The following is a 20,805-nucleotide window of genomic DNA, read 5'->3' on the forward strand; positions in this document are numbered from 1 at the left end:
ACCCAATCCCTGACATCTTGACTCTTAAATTACTTATAACTTCATAAGGCAGACCTATAATACATGATCAAGGAGGAATCAATACTAAAATAACCTTCACATTGCATCCTCTTGTTACCTGCAATGTAAGGTCTCTCTTAAGTATTGAAAATCATATTCTAGTAGTCATTCATTTACTTTCTTCCTATGTACCAGTTTTCCAGCAATACTTTGTCTCCGTAAAATGCTGAAGGAAATTGCTGGCATGTCTGCTATCCAGGCCTCTCTATACTGTCATGAACTTTTCCATTTGATAACTTGGTCAAGGAATGTCAACCAGCTGAATTAAGAGTGCCAGCTGAACCACTATCGACTCCCCACACAAACACAGCACTATGATCCTTCCCAATAATCATGAAGTACTACTTGTTGCCATGATGGTTTATTGATGAATTATCAGTATGTACATGGTGTATATCACACAATGGTATGGAATGACCAGCTGAACTGGGAAGATCTCAAGTGAATTTGATGTTGGCAAGACACAGGCCAAGATTAATTGTTTAGGTCACCAAACAAAATACTTTAGTCCCAGATACTCAAAACTATTTTCCGACATTGCATGAATGGTCCCAAGATTCCATACGCCAGGCCTTCGTCAAATGCACCGCCGTGCCTATGTCATGTCTTCACATACACCCCAAGTCCACTTTTTAACTTACACAAATTCACAAACACTACCAAAAATTACACCAAGAATAACTATAAAAACCTAGTAGTCTACCTTAGCTTGCGGCCACCATGGGCAGCCGGCAGCAATGATGTATGGCCGAGCCGATTCTACATGCATCCTTAATTCTCTGTGTCTTGCAGCTACAGAATTTGAGAATGGAATAATGAACAATACATGATATATAACAATTTTTAAGCAAAATAATTTTCCCCCATCATTTTCCATTATATGCTTATTTTCCTTTATAATAATGAAATGCTCCACACACTGACCTGCTCCAGCTCCTAATGCCTCTCTGCCACCTGAAAACTGAGCTGTACTATTGTGGATAACAGAATAAATAAACGGCCACTTAAATAAACACACACCAAACAGAAATTGATGAGTGTCAAGCTCAATTGTCAGACCTAAGAAATAACATCTATGTCCTATAACTGCAACAAAAAGGTGGGTTCACATCATAACTGCAGCAATGTGAAGGTTACTGTCACTGATGCTTACATTAGACTTAAAACCATTAAAACAGTGCCAGGGCAGTCTGAGATATGTCACCCACACAGTCACTTTAGCCCTGCCTCACAACCCACTCCATTTCAATTTGCTGCCACTGTCACCGTCTCACTGCCTCACATTCTTCAACACTTAAAAATTGCACAACAGGAGAACCCAATTCTGCAACACCCAATGCTTTCAGCACTAAGGATAACAATACATCCTCAACCTGACCCTATTATTGCACCTTACCAAATCACATCACTGGCTGTCATCTTCTCTAAATTTGGAATCAAAATTTAAACATTCACTTGACCATGAAACTGAGTAGAAATCTGACAAACAACTGTTTAGTTAAGTCTGGCAAGACAGCCACCTCCTCTATGCTTCAGAACTGAAGAATCTCCATAAACTAAGTAGCTAAGACCATACAGCTCTCATAGAGTTACTCTCTCTCTCTCACCAGAAGCTGCTGTGAGCTGGGACTGAACTCATAACCTCTGGGTCATGAGCCAGGCACCACGCCCACTGAGCCACCCTGCCCGGAAATTAATAGATTGCGTAATTCACTTGATGAAATTGAACAGAGATCAGGTGAATCACTGCTCTGCTAACCCTTGCTTGCCACATGGTCACCTCCTGGCTCTGTTCCTGAGAAAGCTGGTGCAAATACTAGCTTACACAACTTCACTAACACCAGACTGGCTGCCATTCCCTTGCACCCACACACACAAGATTCTTAACTACTTGCATCAACATTCTTCCCACTTGCTCTGAAAAATCGCCCCTACCACTAGTCAGTCAGAAAACACGACCACATCAAGATAAAAATATATCTGGTTCAACCCATGTGTGCCAGGCAGCCGGCTCCCCCAGCCACTGACCAACACACAGGTGGAGGCTCTACTGTCTTGGTGCATGTTATCAATATAGTCTAATGCAGTATTTAAATACTCATAAAAAATAATATTAAATAGATACACCGATATACTGATGAGGCAGTGGGCATCCTCAGGGCACTTAAAATAAATTTATCACAAAGTACATTATTTTATCTGCCTCTCCAATGTAGAAAACTAAAATAATTAATGGTCTCACTATTTATTAAGTATCAAAGTTAAAGTTACCATAAATCATTCTCCTGCTTTTGAGATTTCTGAGTTATAAAAATCATGTCACTGAAATCTGCCATAAAGATAGCCACCTCCTGAGACTTACTCCAACGGGTTTCTGAAACCTTGAAGGATTGAACCACTGACGCCCTCAACAAATTCTCCAACAAAACATACCAAATATAAAATTCAATAAAATTATTTGCCAACTGTGTAATAAATACTTGTGATACACATCAGCCCCCTTTAACATCCCTAGTACCCATAGTTACACTTCCCCTTTTATGTAGCAAATTACATGATATAAAATGACCTTCTAAAACATTGGTGAGTGAATGGCATGATCCTAGAGAACAGTCCTCGGTTGTGCAATCTTTGGTCAGGCTCGGCAGCCTCGGCGCTGAGGAGCTCACTCATAGTCCTCCTCTTCTCCCTCACCATCAGAACTGTTTTTGGTGATGTTCATCGGCTCACCCATGAAGTTGTAGTCCGACGTGGCCATGTCGATGGCCCACTGGAACTTCTGCCGCTGCGTCTTGTTGTAGACCTTCTCGATGGGGACGTCAAACTTCTTGCACCAGGCCACGGAGATACGGGGGTCCAGGTAGTTCAGCTTGGAGGTGCCCAGGGCAATGGTCTTGTTCTCCTCCTTGTCTGTGGCCGAGAGCTCCAGCTTCTCCAGCTGTTCCTTCAGGCGCTCTACGGCCTTCTTCTTCTTCTCGTAATTCATCTTTTCCTTCTGGGAACCTCCAGACTTGGCAGCCTTTTTCATCTGCTTGCACTCCCTCTCAGCTTCATCAACCTGCTCCCTCTTGTCACTGATCTTCTTCTGCAGGTTTGCCATGGACTTGTCAAAGCTCTTGGGAGCAGCGCGCTGATGGTTACACAGCACGGCCACGGCACGGTTGGCCCGGTTGTACTGGAGGATCTTGGCAGAGATGGGAGCGTCAGGGTCTGTCAGGAGCTCCAGCTGCTCCTGCAGGGTGCGGGAGGCGTTGTATGTACGGAATACCTTGGCCGTGAGTCCGTTCATCAGCTCGTTCAGATGCTTGTTGAGGATTTGAGTCTGGAAAGGAAGAGTTAAGGGTAATAAACTAATGAATCAATAACTAATGAAATCAGTGAATCAATCAGACAGTAGAGTTAACTGTTTAAATGACAAGGCTGTGGAGTAGTCAAAAATAGCAACTTTTAATTAGCATGAAATCAAATTGCTAGTTCATGAGAAGTTAACTAACAACGTAATGAAGATCAACAGTTATAGAGATCTTGGTATTGAAATGGATTACTTTTTCTTCCATATTACTGACCTACACAACTCACTCTTTCTTTGTATCTCAGTAAATGTGTAAATCAAGAAAAACTGCCATTCCACAGCCAACAATGATCTACACCCTTCAGGATCCATCCATGCATCTTGGTAAACATATAAATCAAGAAGACTATGATTCCACACACATTAAATACCCTATAGTCTTAACTCACATTGAGGCGGTCGAAGAGGTCATTCCCTTCCTCCTTGTTCTCTTTGAAGAGCTGAAGGTTCTTGAATACCTTCTTCTCGACGGACACTTCATTGTAGTAGCGGATGGAATCTTTACCCAGGAAGTCGAACACCACGACGTACTCCTTGCCGTCCTTCTGCTCGTGGAGGGTGATGTGCTCAACACGCAGGGAGCAGCAGCCCACAGTGTCTGCCTGGTCCTCGTCCTTCTCATTACCCGCCCTGAGAGCCAACTGGGGATGCAATCATTATATTAGTTCCCCTTCCTGTCTTCCGGGGGACCTACATAGAAGCATGTTTTAGGATCCATTACGTGCATTCGCCTGTACCTACAATGGGTTACTACATAAGTCTTGAATCTACATAAGGAATTACATGGTCTAATATTCCCTCCTACATTAACTGAGAGCCAACTGGGAAAGCAAACATTACATTGGACCCCGTTCCTGTCTTCTGGGGGACCTACGTAGAACCATGTTTTAGGATTCATAATGTACATTCACCTGTATCGACAAAGGGCAGTTATATGGTCTGAAATCCCCTCCTACATTAACTGACAGCTAACTGGGGAGGTAAACATTGCATCAGTTCCTGTCCTGTCTTCATATATAAAGGGTAACATCATCTGAAATCCTCTTCTGAATCAACATAGTGCAATTATAAGATCTGAAATACCAGACACGACCAGATTAATAGACTTTTTAAAATAACCCACTTAAAATCACAGCCTCAGACAGACAGCCAAGCGCTCACCTTATCAATAAAGTATAATGCCATTGCCTGCTGTCGTATCCTTATCTCCTTGCTCTTCCAGTATTAAGAATAACCTGCCCAGTTACAGCACTTAAAATAACACGCCCAGCTCTTCCATTTTTTAGAATAACTCGCTCACCTTATCAATAAAGTATAACGCTACTGCACGCTGTCGTATCCTCATCTCCTTGCTCTTCCAGTCCAGCCGGTACTGCTCACGGATCTTGTCCACACACTTGTGCAGCCGTCGCGCCGTCTCGTACTTCTGCCAGTCCTTCTCGCCCTTGAGTTTGGACGCGGCATTCAACATGACGTACTTGGTCTGCCCCTGCACGTTCTCCACCCAGCAGGCGAGCCACGTCACGTTGGGGTCTGCCCGAACCTGTGGGGTGGAAATAGAAGGTTCAAATTGAGATAGACACTGGGCAAAGTGACGAAGAAGAAGAATAGTTACAGAGGAATGAATAATGAACTTGTCAACATATCCTACTACACATTGTAAAGAGTAGTTCCCATAAGAGAGGGCACCAAGATATATATAAACAGATAGGTAGATGGAAATAACTATTGAAGGGTGCATTATAAACTTGTCAAAATAACCTACTACACATTGTAAAGAGGAAGAAGAAGAGGAGGAGGAGGAAGAGAATCAGAGCAGTAAAATTGGAGAAGCAGAATCAAAAAAGCTGGAAAGAGAAAAAAAAGAGGAGGAAAGAGAGATCATTGTTAAGTCTTATTGAGTTACATTTTCACCCTAGTATGCACAGAACATGCCTCCCTTTTTTACAGCAAAGGAAGGAGTTCAAGGAAAAATAAATGAAGACAAAAAAGCCCACTAATCACCGCTCCTATAAAAAGAAAGTAAAGTGCAGAGGAGTGACCAACTGTGACCCACCTCCTTCCACCTGTGTCCATCTGGCGGCTTGGGAATGTTGGAATCCTTGGAGCAGTTGATGATCACGTCCTCGGGCATGATCCTCTTCTTGAGCATGCCTTGTTTGGGGTGCTCACCGCGGCCTCGGAACAGTCCTGGCGGCTCGATCTTGAAGTTGCCGATGCGCTGCTTGTGTCCGTCAATGTTGCACCAGCCGTACTCAGCGATGAGGCGCTCGTTGGTCTCCTTGAGGGCCTTCTTCTCCTCCTTGGTGCGGTTCTTCCTGTCCTCGTTCTGCTGCACGTAGAAGGCGTGGATCTGCCGGAAGTCGCACTTGGAGAGGTCGGTGATGATCTCCCTCTCTTTGGGAGTCATGACCTGGGGAAAAAATATTACTAGGTTACTTCAAGAAAAAATATTACTAGGTTATTTGATTTTAGAGAAACTGCAATAACACAGTGAAAATATCCCTTAATGAACACCACTGAGTGCCGGGGATCGAACCCAAGCCTTCTGAGTAGAGTACTTGACATCCTTCATGATAAAAATATTACTGGAACAGATAACATTCCTATTTATAAGAACAGATTACTGAAGAATGTTGAATTTCCACAAGATATACAGTACTAATCACTGATATACCTATGGGAAAAAGATAATGACTAAATTAACTGAGTTCCTTCATGAAGAAACTATTAATAAAGTAGATATCATTCCTACACACACACAAATACTGAATTTCTAAAACATATAAAGCAGTTACTGATATACCTATGGGTAGTATATAATGCTTTCTATAAGGGATCTAAAATAGATATCACTCATTTTTTTTCTGTACTGTAAAGAAAAGTTCCCTGCAGAGTTTATCATAAAGGGTGACAACAGATCGACGTACCTTTCTCCAGTCCTTCAAGAAGTTGCTGTTGAAGACCTTCTTGGTGGTGTAGTCGTGCTCCAACATGCGGGCGTAGAAGCCGGCCACCTCCTCCGTCTCCTCTGACAGATCCATCTGCTTGCCATCGTAGAAGAACTTGACGTTGCTGGGCGTGCGGACGTACGCGGCAGCCATCAGGGGGCCCTTGTGCTCCAGGAAGGTCCACTTCACTCCATCGTCTCTCTTGTTTTCCTCCCACCTGGAACAAAACGAGTGGAATGAGTGAAGGGAAGACTATTCAGACAAAGCAACTGGGAGCTTTGTGTTGGAACTTTTACGGTGAAACTTCTATGAGAGACTTCAAATAGGTAAACTGAGGCAGCAATACAGTTAACCCGGTAGCAGCGACGGGCCAAATTTGGGGCTTTACCATGTAGCAGCGACGGGCCAAATTTGTGCCATGATATAAACCCCCCGAATAGATGATACATAATCTGATCACAAATGCTTTGATATACATTATGAAATGGTTTGTGTGAGGGATGATTTTTACTTATTTTTCTCGCTTAGAGGGACCATTAAGAAACATGATCCCTGCTGCTACTGGGTTAAAGATACGGGCCTCCAAACATTCACCATCATATGAGAAACTCTGTCAAAGAATCAAGAGTTAGTAGGGTAAGTTGTGTGCTGAGGGTGCTAAAAGGATTATCAAAGGAGTCAAGAGCATTCACCATTTCCAGACGGGTTCCTCCTCCTTCTTGCCCTTCTTGGTGGGTGACTCGGGAGGCCCGCCGCCCCCAGCCTGCTTCACCTGCTTAACCTTCTTCTCTTTCTTCTCCTTCTTCACCTTCTTCTTTTCCTGTTGTGGAGATGTGTTAATTAATAGTCGTTGGTTGTGGGGAGGATACTTACGGTTCTCAAAACTTTCCGATTATTTATTATTATTATTATTTTTTACAGCAGAGGAGTCAGTTCAAGGGCATAAAAATAAGGAAACAAATGTGAAAAAAGAAGCCCGCTACACACTGGAGATTTTGTGTCACTAGTGGTTGTTTGTGGGATATTTATGGCACTCAAAACCTCAATGAATAACAGAGAAAACTAAGAAAGGAAAAATAATAGAGGTTTTTGTGTCATTAATGGTTGGATGTTTATTGGGCAAGAAAGATATTCCGTCAAAACTCAAACACAAACAAAGGAGAGAAAACAAAGAAAGAAAACAAAGAAAAACCAGATATTCCATAAAAAAAATCAAACAAACAAGAAGAATAGAAAACAAAGAAGGAAAAAATAAAGAAAACACAAGATATTCCATAAAAAAAGAAGAAGAAGAAGAAGAAGAAGAAGAAAACGCGAAGAAAATGTTAAACGCAAAGTCCCTCACCGGTTTGAAGTCCTCGTCCTCATCCTCGTCCTTAACCTTTTTCCTCTTCTTCTCCTTGGGTTCCGTCTTCATCTTCTTGCGCATGGCCAAAGGCTTGTCATCATCATCCTCATTCTCCTCCTTGACATGTTTGCGATGTGACTGCAACACGGAGACATTCGGTTAATTAACTCATTCCTACAACTTGCCCCCAGTAGTGAAAGCAAACCAAAAAGATTCATGCCGATTATAAAACAGAAATATATCAAAACAAAATAACAAAAACGGGATAATTACATAAGCTAGCTAAAGTAAAAACAAAGATACTGTGGCTACGTAATATAAGAAAGAGAAAGTAGGAAATTTTTATAAACTTCTAATAGAGAAAGAACAAAAAATTAGTGGCTATGTAATTCGGAAACAGATGGAAGGAAAATTTTTGTAAGCTACTGAAAGAATAAAAAAATACTGTGGCTACATAAAATCAGAAACAGATAGAGGAAAAATCTTATAAGCTACCGGGAGAGAAAGAACAAAATAGATACTGTGGCTACGTAAAGTCTGAAATGCAAGGAAGGAAAATCTTATAAGCTACCGAGAGAAAAAAAATACTGTGGCTACGTAAAATCAGAAATGGAAAGAAGGAAAGTTTCATAAGCTAATAACAGAGAAAGAACGAAAAAATGGTCTTTGTAAAATCAGAAACAGAAAGACGAAAACTTTTATAAGCTACCAAGAGGGATAGAACACAAGAAATACTCAACTTTTAGTGTTAGTCCACGAGCCACCTTACAGAAGAGTAGAGTCGAAGTGTTCCCTACAAGACCTCCGTAGATGAGGACGATTTTGCCCTCCTACGACCAATAGCAAAAAAACACTCACCAATGGCAAATCATCCTCCTCCTCCTCATCCTCTGGCTCTTCCTTTGGCTCCAGCTTACTCACCAGAGGCATCTCCTCCTCATCTTCCTCAGGGGGCTCGTCCTTCATGGGCTCATTAATTACTAGCTTGTCCTCCTCCTCAGACTCCAAGGGCTCGTCCTTCACAGTGATGTCCTCCTCGGGAGCCCCGTAAAAGTCCCGCAAGGTTGTGTCTTCCATCTCATACTTAACCTGAGGTGATGGAAGGAAGGGGAATAGTTACACCCTGTTAAGAATGAGGAAACAGAAAACACTTAACCTTACAAACATGACAAGAAGGAAGAGGAATAGTTATGCTCTGTTAAGCACGAGGAAACTGAGAACACTTATTACAACAGAAGGAAGTGGAACAGTTAGAGGTGGTAACTATTATCATTTGTTGGGTGATATTGTACGATAATTTTATGTAATACGAACTCACCTTCTCCTCCTTCCGTTCCTTCTCGCGATTCTTCTCCTTATGCCTCTCCCGCTCTTTGTCCTTATCTCTGTGGCTGCTCTTGTGTGTCGAGGACGAGTGGCGGTCTTTGTCTCGCTCTTTCTTCTCCCCGCTGCCGCTGTGTTTCTTCTCCTCACGATGCCGTTCCTTATCCTTGTCTCGCGATTTTTCCTTGTCGCTGCGTTCTCGGTCCTTGTCCCTATGTTTGTCCTTGTCCCTATGCTTGTCCTTGTCCCTGTGCTTGTCCTTGTCGCTCCTCTCCTTGTCCTTGTGGCGCTCCTTGTCCTTGTCGGTCCTCTCCTTGTCCTTGTCCTTGCTGCGTTCCTTGTCGCGGTCCTTCTCCTTGTGGGAACTCTTGTGACTAGATGAGTGTCGGTCCTTGTCCTTGTCCTTGTCCTTGTGAGAGCTTTTGTGACGGTCTTTGTCCCTGTGGCGGTCCTTCTCCCTCTCACGGTCCTTGTCCTTGTGCTTGTGTTTGTGCTCCTTGTGCTCCCGGTGCTCGGAGGTCCCATTGGAGATGCCATTAGACATTCCTGAAGGAGGGAGAGAACATTAATGACAAATATAAGTTACCTGAATCAAAATAGGAATGAAGAATAGAAGGTAGTCATCCTCAATCTTTCTTTTTCTAACCTGTTTGAGATGCTGTTAGACATTCCAGGGGAGGGAAAGAAAGTTGATCACATATAAGTTACCAGAGTCAAAATAGGAATGAAGTATAGAAGGCAGTCATCCTCAATCTTTCTCTTTCTAACCCGTGTGAGATGCCATTAGACATTCCTGAAGGAGGGAGAGAACATTAATGAAAAATATAAATTACCTGAATCAAAATAGGAATGAAGAATAGAAGGTAGTCATCCTCAATCTTTCTTTTTCTAACCTGTTTGAGATGCTGTTAGACATTCCAGGGGAGGGAAAGAAAGTTGATAACATATAAGTTACCAGAGTCAAAATAGGAATGAAGTATAGAAGGTAGTCATCCTCAATCTTTCTTTTTCTAACCCATGTGAGATGCTGTTAGACATTCCAGGGGAGGGAAAGAAAGTTGATAACATATAAGTTACCAGAGTCAAAATAGGAATGAAGAATAGAAGGTAGTCATCCTCAATCTTTCTTTTTCTAACCTGTTTGAGATGCTGTTAGACATTCCAGGGGAGGGAAAGAAAGTTGATAACACATATAAGTTACCAGAATAAAAAGAGGAATCAAGTATAGAAGGTAGTCACACTCAGTCTTCATTATTCTAACACTAGTTCCTCTCCAAATCTGTATTCCAGTTACAATAAGATATCCACATACACAATACAATGCAAATAAGGTAAATATATGCATTTCCCTATAAGTAAAGTTGGGGGTATATTCATATGTGTGATGTCCAGGTTGCCACAATTCAACTTTACCTGTACCTTATAAATCACTACAGGTTTCCCTGGGTACCCATTTATTGACCAGCTCAAATAGGAGGATGACCAGCTAGGTGAGGTGGGCAAATTATCCAGGCCAGTATTTGAACCTGGGCCTGTCGAGTTGTAGCTAGGAGTGCAATAGTGACAAATGAGAAGTCTGTTTAGTATTCTGGCAAAAGTTAGTACTATTCCTTGTGGTTTTAATCAACTAAAGTGCTCCAAAGGTGCTGAAGTATCATATGGATGTGGTTAGTAGGCTGGCAACACAGTAAACTAAACATATGGTATGGGCTTCTCAGCACCTCTATTCAACACAGTGGCTTTCCAAACAATATTAAAGAATCATGACTGGATATATCTTTCACAGTATCTCCAAGTTTGTTAGCTTCTCTATACACACCAAATACAAAAGAAACTTTCTAATCTAGTATTTTGTAGAGAGTTAAGCAAACTTTGAGAGTTGTTGGGTTTGGGCGGTTACATTGCGTTGGACTTGAACAGGTCTGAGGTGTAAGTTCATGGGAATTTGGTTATAAAAGTCTGGTTCTTATAAAAATAATCTACCCAGAGCACTCATAACTAGTGTAATCATGATAAACAAGAATACAAAGGTGTGAAGAAAACCCTTAACTCTATAAGTTCAAGTTCATAGGAATTTGGTAATTAAATTCTGGATCTTATGAAAATAATCTATCCATAGCACTCATAACTAGGGTAACCAAAGTACACTAAGATACAATAAGTGCATACCCTCAACACAAAGAGTATGAAGGAAAACAGTGCTGCCAGTGTTGATAACATTGCTAAAAACTGATACAATGAGACAGATAAGGATATAGTATGGGTGTGAATCAACCCATCCAATAGCAAAGTTGAAATGGTGGTACAAATGATAAAAAAAGGCTTAATCATAAGTTTAGTATATTGTATAGTTATTTGTTTGCTGTCAATAATTAATCTACACTAGGGTTGAGATACTGTCATTCAAATCAAGGGTTCACTATGTGTCCTACTATATAGCAATCAGTGGACTGAATTAACTCATTATCATATATACAACAAATATTACATGATAGTTCATCAGCTACCAATATACATCCAATAACCAATAATTCATCCATGATTAGAATATGTGGCCCATTTGCTTAATCAACTCAAACAAGTGGGTAAATTAATAGTTTTCATACACTAAATATATCTTCATTCAATAACCTCTAAAACCATAAGTGAATGGCATGGGGGCATACTTGCTGCCTATTTCAATAACCAACAATATTCATAGTTATACTGAAACTATATAATCAACCAACAAAATTTAACGTCACACCGGTCCAGCTAGTCAATTATAAAGACTCGCATAACTCGGTAAATATTGGCCATAACCTCTAACACTAGGGACAGCAGCTGGCTACACTACGTCGTTACAGGCATGGAGACGGATGTAACCCCGTATAAGACCACAGACCTTCCGTTGAGTCATTCCCTCATAATCAGATCTCGCTACGAAGGCGCTTTCCAAATAATAAATGGGGCAGTGATTAGCGGCCTTTTTTTCCATTATTGTTTTCTTTGTTTGCCCTTGAGCTGCTTCCTTTGCTGTAAAAATAAATAACTACGCACTGGTGAAGCTCTCTGATGAAAACTTTGCCTTCGGGCGCGAGTTAAATTTGCATCTCGGGTATTTTATCTTTTTTTTTCCCCTTTCCTCAAGTTATCTCCCATATCCTTCATTTTATCCTCCAAACTCATTCTCCCTCGTAGTAATCTCCCTCCACAAAACTCATTCTCCCTTATATCTCCCTCTTCCTCATCTTCCTCCTGCCTCTCCGTTTGGCGTTACCCTGAGTCTATTTGCATCTCTATTCTTTCTCATCTTCCCTCTACCCTCCACACTATTCTCCCTCCTCATTTCCTTCCCTTCCTCCACACTCATATCTCACTCTCCCTCCCACTCCCCCTCCTCCAAATCAGCACGTGGACCGTATACGGGTGGATAAACTTAACCTTGAAGACAATGTTATACTCCCAAGACGCCAATACTTGAGGAAATATCACGTTCCTAATACAGTAAACACGGGAAAGTGAGGAAATGGCGATGTTGGGTATGTGAAAAGTGAGTAAGAGTTAAAATGAGTCCATGAGGTGAGGCCAAGTCAGGGCTGCTAGGACGGTTTCGAACACAGAAAAGGTCTTGATGACGTCTGAGGCAACGTGAGGGAGGGGACTGGAGGGGGGGGGGGACGTAAGGGGATAGGGAGAGGGGGAAGTGAGGGGATGGGTGGGGACAGGTAGAGAGGGACGGGAGGGAGCAGGGAGAGGTGGGGACTGGGGTCTCAGGTTGGAGGTGGAAGGGGAAGGGGAGGGAGGGTGACCGGTGGATGACTGAGTGAGGGGGTTTCCCGGGACTGGGGGAGGGCTGGGGATGAGACACTTGGCAGCACATGAGTCCCAACCCACCACCACCTTATGACCGATACGGGACTATGACCAGCTGGTGCATTGTATGTGGCCACACTCCTATCGCCATGGCTTACGAAACAAGAGTGAAAGCTGCGTTTTTAGCCGGGCTTTTAAATGTACTCAGTCTACTTAACTAACATGATTCATACCAACGGCAATGCACGCGTGCCTATGCATCCCAGTACACGTTTATTAGCCTTATTATACCCTGCAGGGACTATAAAGCGACCCTCATAGCACAGAAATAGTGAAAGTACGGTATTTAATCAGGCTGACATATGCATTGAGGCTGCCTAGTAACCATAACACCAAATCGAATCTACAAACGTCAGTCTGTCTGCATTTTTTTTACAGCATTGGTAAGTTCCGTTACCTAGCAAGGGACTGTGACCTCGGGCTAAGGTACCCGACTCGCCTATACAGACACACACTCACACAGACACACTCTCCAGTCTCCACACATATGCCTGGCCGGGCCCTCAGCCAGCACAAACTTAGCTCCCCTGTGGTGGCTTTCGTGGCATTCTCTTATACCACGCTGTCACCTGCACCAATAAATATATTATCTGCTTCATAAAGCACACCTTATTTGAGGTTTCACCAGGAAAAAAACACGAGTATATGGCTAATAAATCCCCTAACGTATGTCACTGGCCTTCCCATCAAGATTCTGCACCGTGAAATAAAGGATAATAGGTGAAGAAAAGGTGTTGTGTAAAAGGTGAGAGGAAGGATGTGGGATTGAAGTGTGGAAGAGAGGGGAAAAACGAATATATGGCTATTAAATCTCCTAACGTATGTCACTGGCCTTCCTATCATCACTTCCCATCATGAAATAAAGGATAATTGCTAAGGAAAAGGCGGTGTGTAGGGTGGAAGAGGGTGGCGGGTGTGTGCGTGGTGCTGCGGGTCCGCCAGAGACAAAGTCCCCACGCCGTGTTGGACTTAGCCTCTCGCCAGGCCGGGTTCCAACAAATCGTTAAACCTCCACCTACTACCATACTTCTGCCCTATATCAGGAACCCACACGAGTAAATGCCCCCCCTGCACCTTGCCTACACGGACAAAACATGAATCTGGGCTGAGGAAAGGGGTGTAATGGAGTGGTGTTACAACCAAGGCCATGAGGCTGCCAGAAACAAAGTCCCAAGCTGTGGGGGGACTTTGTCTCCACACGGCCCGGCCGCCTCTACTTACCGTTGGATATCGCCATCCCTCCGCCTCCCTGAAAGACACAAGGGCGCTCATTACTATTCAATCACCGGCATACACCACATACTTCACTATGGCAGCGATATTCCTTAAACTAGACGTGCTCCACTTAGAAAGGAAACGGGTTCAACGTACGAACTTAGTCTGGGCAGCAGCAGCCATCTTCACCGCCACAGCCAGAGTCCACTCGTACCAGTTAAATACCCTGATGCACGCCCAGCACGGCGCCCTGGCCCTAGCTATGGTCCCTCCATGCACACAAGGGGTCAATGCAATACTCACAGGCATAGACAAGTCGTCCATCTCCGCCATCTCGTCCAGTGCACAAGTAATCCGACAAAGTCCCTCGCGGCTCAGGCTGAGGCAGGACAGCGGGGCCGCCAGAGACAGAGTGCACAAGAGCCCCGTGTGCGCAGGCGTCCCGCTGCCACCCGCCTCCCTCTACCATTATTATACTTCCACGCAGCCCCCTCGTTCCCTTAACACTCCAAAGCTTGATATGAACACTAGTAATAACCATACCATACATATCTGTCCATTAAGTAAGCGTCAATATGATCAAATAATGTAACACACGAGATGGAGAGTTAGCGTACATCCGGCAGCTACATCCTTTGCGGCAAAGGTATTTTTTTAAAATTTGTTTAAAGGAACTTAACCATTTAAAAGGACTGATGCGGAGCTTTATCCATTCAAGTTCTCTTTGTTCACACTGTAAGTCATCGTATAATGAACTATAACATACTAAAGGGCCTCATAGGCACAAGAGAAACATGTTTATTGCAGCCCCTCTATAAAATTTATGAGGCTGCCTGGCTACCATCGAAGAGCAGTTGACGAATATTAGACAGAAAACGTTTTATCCAGGTGACCAGCCAACTCACATGGCTCAACCCTGTCATAATATTCTCCTGCCAACCCCTTTCCCCACCCCTCTCTCTCTCTCTGGCTATGTCCTGTCGCTGTGCTTCATGTAATCTGCTGTTGGTTGCACATAAGATAACATTGCCGCCGATAATGACCGTCAAGCGAGGCGGCGAGAACTGATTGAGTCACTGTGAATCATAGTTAATGTATTATGAGATATTTACTACTACTACTACTGCTACTACTGTTGTCTATTTTTTTCTATTTACACATCTTTTTTTATTTATTCTTTCTTTTACTATTATTTTCTCTTCCTTGTTCGCCTTCTATTTTTTTCATTTTTCCTTTTTTCTTCTTTTTTTCTTTGTTTGTTTCTTTTTTCTTTTTTTTTGTCAAAATCTACTTCATTATCTGTTTATTATTATTTTTCTACCTATCCGTTTATTTACTTATTCTTTATTCTTTTCTTCGTGTGTTTTATGCTATGTGATATATATACTATGATAAGAATAATTTCAAACCTACTTCATTACCTATTTTTATTTATTTTCTATATACACGTTTATTTATTTATTTTCCCATTCTTTTCTTCTTTACTTTTTTTCTTCCTTCGGTAACAAAACTCTCCATCCCGTCTATTTCTTCGAAAGGATACTAGCAATTATGTCCTTGAATCCGTATAAACATTCCTCCCTTGGTTAGCCGGGCGCAAAAGAGGTGTGTGTGTGTGTGTGTGTGTGTGTGTGTGTGTGTGTGTGTGGGACGTCATGGATGAGGGCGTGGAACAATAATTCCTCTGTACCAACTCCTCACATCTTAGCTTCCCTCGTCTGTTTACTACGCCTCGTCTGTGCCGTGGTCGTGTAACAGAGAACAGTCTTTGTCCCACTAACTGAGCCTCGGAAGCCACGTTTTAAGGGTAAAGGGTACTCATAACGCTACGTACCTCCTGCTGCTATACGAGGAAAATTTTACTTTGCCTGACATGGAAAGAAAGCATAGATAACGTCATATGCATGTGTAAGGTCTGAGTCAACCATGCTCGACCATGTCCAAGCAAGGGCTCTATATATCCTGTCTTATCTACCTGACCAGATTACAACTACATTGCAATACTTTTTTCTTTTTATTTTAATGCGAGAAGTCGTAATACAAACACCCAAAAGATTCAAGAATCAAGACATGTACACGCTTCTATAATATTATGTAATGTATCTCGTTCGATCTCGTTCTCGTTCTTGTCTTGTTTTTATATATGTTCCATTTACGGTGAACATATAAATAAGAGACTCAGCGTTACATTACATTGCAACACTTCTTTATTTTTCTATTAGAGCGAGAAGCCGTAATGAAAGCATATATTACTATTTAGGGTGAACATAAGAAGCAAGAAACTCAGTGGTGCATTATTTAACACCGGCGCCCAAGCTCACATATTCGACAAGACTTTCGTAGGGGCTTTGGAGCATTTCCAGGGGTAGCTGAATGACCCTGGTGGAAGTAGGATATGGTAGTTTCTGTACCATGAACCTATAAAAAAAACTCATTAGAGCGTTTAAGAATACCAACCTCAGCGTTATCATATCAAAAATCACATATAGGAAGCAAACTAAGCATCCACGTGGACAAACAAAACGACTACAAGAATAAGCGTGTCAATAATAATGGGTAAATAATCATCTTATGTGAGACGAGACACCTGACCCACCCACCCCTTTGTGATCTCATTAGCTCTGGATCCGTCTTCACTTCACTCCGGAGACCTCATTAGCATTCTTTCAGGCTCGCAGCAGTGTCTTTATCGTCTCATTGGTCTTAAGTGTCCCCGGATTAAGGGTTAGGCTCATGTTTCACCAAGCAGTCGTGGGCGGGGCGGGAGGACAATGGGAATACAAAAGACAGACGTGTTTGAATAAGTAAATTTTTGGGTACATTTGTGATCTTTCTGTATTGGTGGACTTTCTTTGTTTGTTTTTTTCTTTCCTATCCGTTCCTTTTTTTTTCCTCTCTTATTTTTTTATTTTTTTTATTAGAGGTAGAGACGTGTTTGAATTAGTACATTTTTGCGTACATTTGTGATCTTTTTGTATTGGTGGACTTTCTTTGTTTTTTGTTTTCTTTCCTATCCGTCCCTTCTTTTTCCCCTCTTACTGTGTTTCTTTATTAGAGGTAGAGACGTGTTTGAATAAGTAAATTTCTGCGTACATTTGTGATTTTTTTTTATTGGTGGACTTTCTTTGTTGTTTTTTTCTTTCCTATCCGTTCCTTTTTTTTCCTCTCTTATTTTTTTATTTTTTTATTAGAGGTAGAGACGTGTTTGAATAAGTAAATTTTTGCGTACATTTGTGATCTTTTTGTATTGGTGGACTTTCTTTGTTGTTTTTCTTTCCTATCCGTCCCTTTTATTCTTCTTTTCTTGTGTTTCTTTAGTTTTCTTCTCCTCTGTTTATTTATTATCATCATTTCTCTTTATTTGTTATTATTATTTCTCCCACTCACCCTGTGTTACTATTTTTCTTTCTTTTCCTTCACCTTTATTTCTCTCCTTTCCTTCCTCTCATTTTTCTTCTCGCTCCCATCCTGTCAATTCCCTGTTTTTTCTTTCCTTTCCTTCGATCCCTTCTTCTCTAAGTCACCCTTTTAGTTATTGTTCTTCTTTTCTATATCCTTCCTTTTTTCTTCTCTCACTCACCCTGCCAGTTACTGTTTTGCTTTCTTTTTCTTCCCCTTTTCTTCTCTCATTCATTTACTGTTTTGCTTTCTTTTTCTTCCCCTGTTTTCTCTCTCTCACCTAGCCCTTTCTTTTCCTTCCATTCCCGTCTTCTCTAACTCACTCTGCCAATTACGGTATTGATTTTCCTTCCAATTCCTCCCTTGTTTTCTCTTATCCACCGTGCCAGCCAGTGATGCAACCTCTCAGTGAAGGCTTATTGATCACGCTAGAAGGAAAATTCTGACCCTGAAACGCATGATTGGCTGGTGAGGTGGTGTTCCCCTTGCTCAAGTCCGCTCAGTTTAAATTAAAATCCCTTCTTGGTGGAAAATGATATACCGGTGTCATAAAAATGGTGTGTACAAAAATTAATATAAATAAATAAAATTGGCTTACTCATGAACGATAACAATAGAACCATATGAGCTTATTTTTGGTATGAAGGCTTAATTTCCCTGAGTACAAGAAATCAAGAAGAGAGGAAAGTTTAGCCGGAGCTATATACCAATGAATACAGTGAGTTATATATTTAAATTTACGATAATTCAACATATTAAAATCATGCAGTTTTTCCTGGTTTCGCACGCTTCAGTCCGTGTGTGTGTGTGTGTGTGTGTGTGTGTGTGTGTGTGTGTGTGTGTGTTCCTTCATTGCAGAAGAAGAAATGTGACAGATACTAATAAGAAAATAAAAATGTACCTTAGCCGCTGAAAATGAAAAGAAACATGAGGTGGTGAGGTAAATCATGTGTTCCTGATAATGTAAACAGGGAGTCACGTAGTAAGATAGGTAACAAATTGAAGAAAATAGATGAATAAATAACAGAGGCCACTTATTTATAACTATACCAAGTTACTTTTGTTACCCATGAACTCGTTTTCTGCGTTCCACCGGGTTGACTCGTAGAAAACAAATTGTACCAGTAACTCAAGGAAATATTCTTCGCTCTACTCTCATACCAACGAAACGATATAGAGCGGCATAGATAAGAATAAAAATAAGAATAAGATGAAAAAGAAAATGAAGAAGAAGGAGAAGAAAAGGTTGAAGAAGAAAAAAAAGAAGGAGGAGGAGGAGGAGGAGGAGGAGGAGAAGGAAGAGGAGACGATATGCAGACATTAAGGACAGATAGATTGATAGATAGACGGATAGATGAATAGATTGATAGATAGAGTGATAGACCGTTAAGAAATACATATGCACCTTTTAACTATAACATTAAAAACACATCATCATCATCATCAAACATAAAAAAACAACAAAGAAATTTAACTGCACAATTAAAACTCGCGCGGGACTTTCTGGCCATTATATATTTTTTCCCTTCCTGTATTTAGCATTCCTCGGCCGCCTTCAATCCTGACTCTTCCCCCAAGGTCGCATAATCGCATTGCATCCTCGCACGGAAAGGCACGCGGGGAAGGCGCTGATTGTGGCCGGGGAAGGAAGGAAGAGGGGGTGATGGGAAGGGGGAGAAAGATAGAGAGAGAGAGAGGTGAGAAAGGGATGGAAGAGAAGGGGACAAGGAAGGGAGGGAGATGTAGAGGAGGGGAAGAAAGGGGAGAGAGGTGGGAAAGGAGACGGCTGGTAAGGAGTTGGGAAAAGGGAGGGAAAGGGAAGGAGAGGAGAAGAAAGGGAATAAGGGATGGAAAAGAGGGAGATAGGGAAGGGAGATAAAAAAGAGGAGGAGGAGGGGGATGAAGAGAAGGGAAGAAAAGGGAGAGAGGTGTGAAAGGAGACGGCTGGTAAGGGCTGGGAGATAGGGAAAGGAAAAGACGGAAAGGGATGGAAATCAAGGGGACAGAGAGAGAGGGAGAGGAGGAGAGGGTGAAGGGGAGGGGAGGAAAGGGAGTGAAGGAGGGAAGGGAATAATGGATAAAAGACAAGGTGGACAAGGAAGGAGGAGGAGGAGGAGGAGAAGGAGGAGGAAAGGGCGCTTCTAAACTCTTATTCTAATTCTTTCGTGAGGAGCCAAGTTTCAGAGCAGTACGTCAAGACTGCCACTAAATATACACCTTTCCCTTCGTGATATTACTGTGTTTACACCACCTTGTCTAGCATAGCACAGCAGATTATAGCGTATAGAGTATAGAGTGGCATGGAGTGGCCTGCCTTCACCTTTACCAGACTCCGGAACAAGACATTTACCCGCATTGTATCAGTTATTCAAGTCTCGTATGTACAAACAGAACTTCCTGGGCTCATTACGTACCAAAACATAGCATAGTCAACTCAAACACATATATGGTGGTTTGCTTACACCTTTACCAGCCTCCAGAACATGACATTTACCCGCATTGTATCAGTTATTCAAGTATCGTATCAACAAACAGAACTTCCTGGGCTCATTACGTACCAAAACATAGCATAGTCAACTCAAACACATATATAGTGGTTTGCCTTCACCTTTACCAGCCGACAGAACATGACATTTACAAGCTTTCCATCAGTTATTCAAGTATCGTATCAACAAACACAACTTCCTGAGCTCATTACGTAGCACAGTATAGCATAGTTAATTCAAGAACATAAAGAGTGGTCTGCCTTCACCTTTACCAGCCTCCAGAACATGCCATTTACCAGGTTTCTATTAGGTATTCAAGTCTCGTATGTACAAACAGAACTTCTTGGGCTCATTGTGTGTAACTCCTTAACTCCTTGTGGCTGTGTTCCTTCCAGCGGCTGCGTCTGTGCTGGGAGTGGGCGGGTTAGTCTAGTATTATGCGGGAACTATTTATGAGAGAGAGAGAGAGAGAGAGAGAGAGAGAGAGAGAGAGAGAGAGAGAGAGAGAGAGAGAGAGAGAGAGAGAGAGAGAGAGAGAGAGAGAGAGAGGAGAGAGAGAGAGAGAGAGAGAGAGAGAGAGAGAGAGAGAGAGAGAGAGAGAGAGAGAGAGAGAGAGAGAGAGAGAGAGAGAGAGAGAGAGAGAGAGAGAGAGAGAGAGAGAGAGAGAGAGAGAGAGAGGAGAGAGAGAGAGAGAGAGAGAGAGAGAGAGAGAGAGAGAGAGAGAGAGAGAGAGAGAGAGAGAGAGAGAGAGAGAGAGAGAGAGAGAGAGAGAGAGAGAGAGAGAGAGAGAGAGAGAGAGAGAGAGAGAGAGAGAGA

At 42.2% G+C, this 20,805-nt stretch overlaps 1 protein-coding gene across 2 annotated transcripts; it reads right to left on the reverse strand.

Moving 5' to 3' along the window:
* Nucleotides 1-405: 405 nt before the first annotated feature.
* Nucleotides 406-14,546, reverse strand: LOC126988065 (DNA topoisomerase I, mitochondrial-like). Of its 2 annotated transcripts, none has more exons than XM_050845867.1 (11): nt 14,408-14,546; nt 14,111-14,138; nt 9,030-9,580; nt 8,633-8,800; nt 7,709-7,849; nt 7,056-7,183; nt 6,343-6,580; nt 5,469-5,825; nt 4,713-4,955; nt 3,802-4,053; nt 406-3,382 (listed from the first exon to the last, which is right to left on the reverse strand). In XM_050845867.1, exons 1-11 carry the CDS (start codon nt 14,435-14,437, stop codon nt 2,726-2,728), a joined length of 2,793 nt encoding a protein of 930 aa, XP_050701824.1. In that variant the 5' UTR covers nt 14,438-14,546; the 3' UTR covers nt 406-2,725. The 2 variants fall into 2 exon arrangements, with proteins under 2 accessions (XP_050701824.1, XP_050701823.1); XM_050845866.1 differs by having other exon boundaries at nt 8,570-8,800.
* Between the last annotated feature and the right edge of the window lie 6,259 nt (nt 14,547-20,805).

This window comes from Eriocheir sinensis, chromosome 67, assembly GCF_024679095.1.
Source record: "Eriocheir sinensis breed Jianghai 21 chromosome 67, ASM2467909v1, whole genome shotgun sequence".
In the NCBI taxonomy this organism is placed as follows: Eukaryota; Metazoa; Arthropoda; class Malacostraca; order Decapoda; family Varunidae; genus Eriocheir; species Eriocheir sinensis.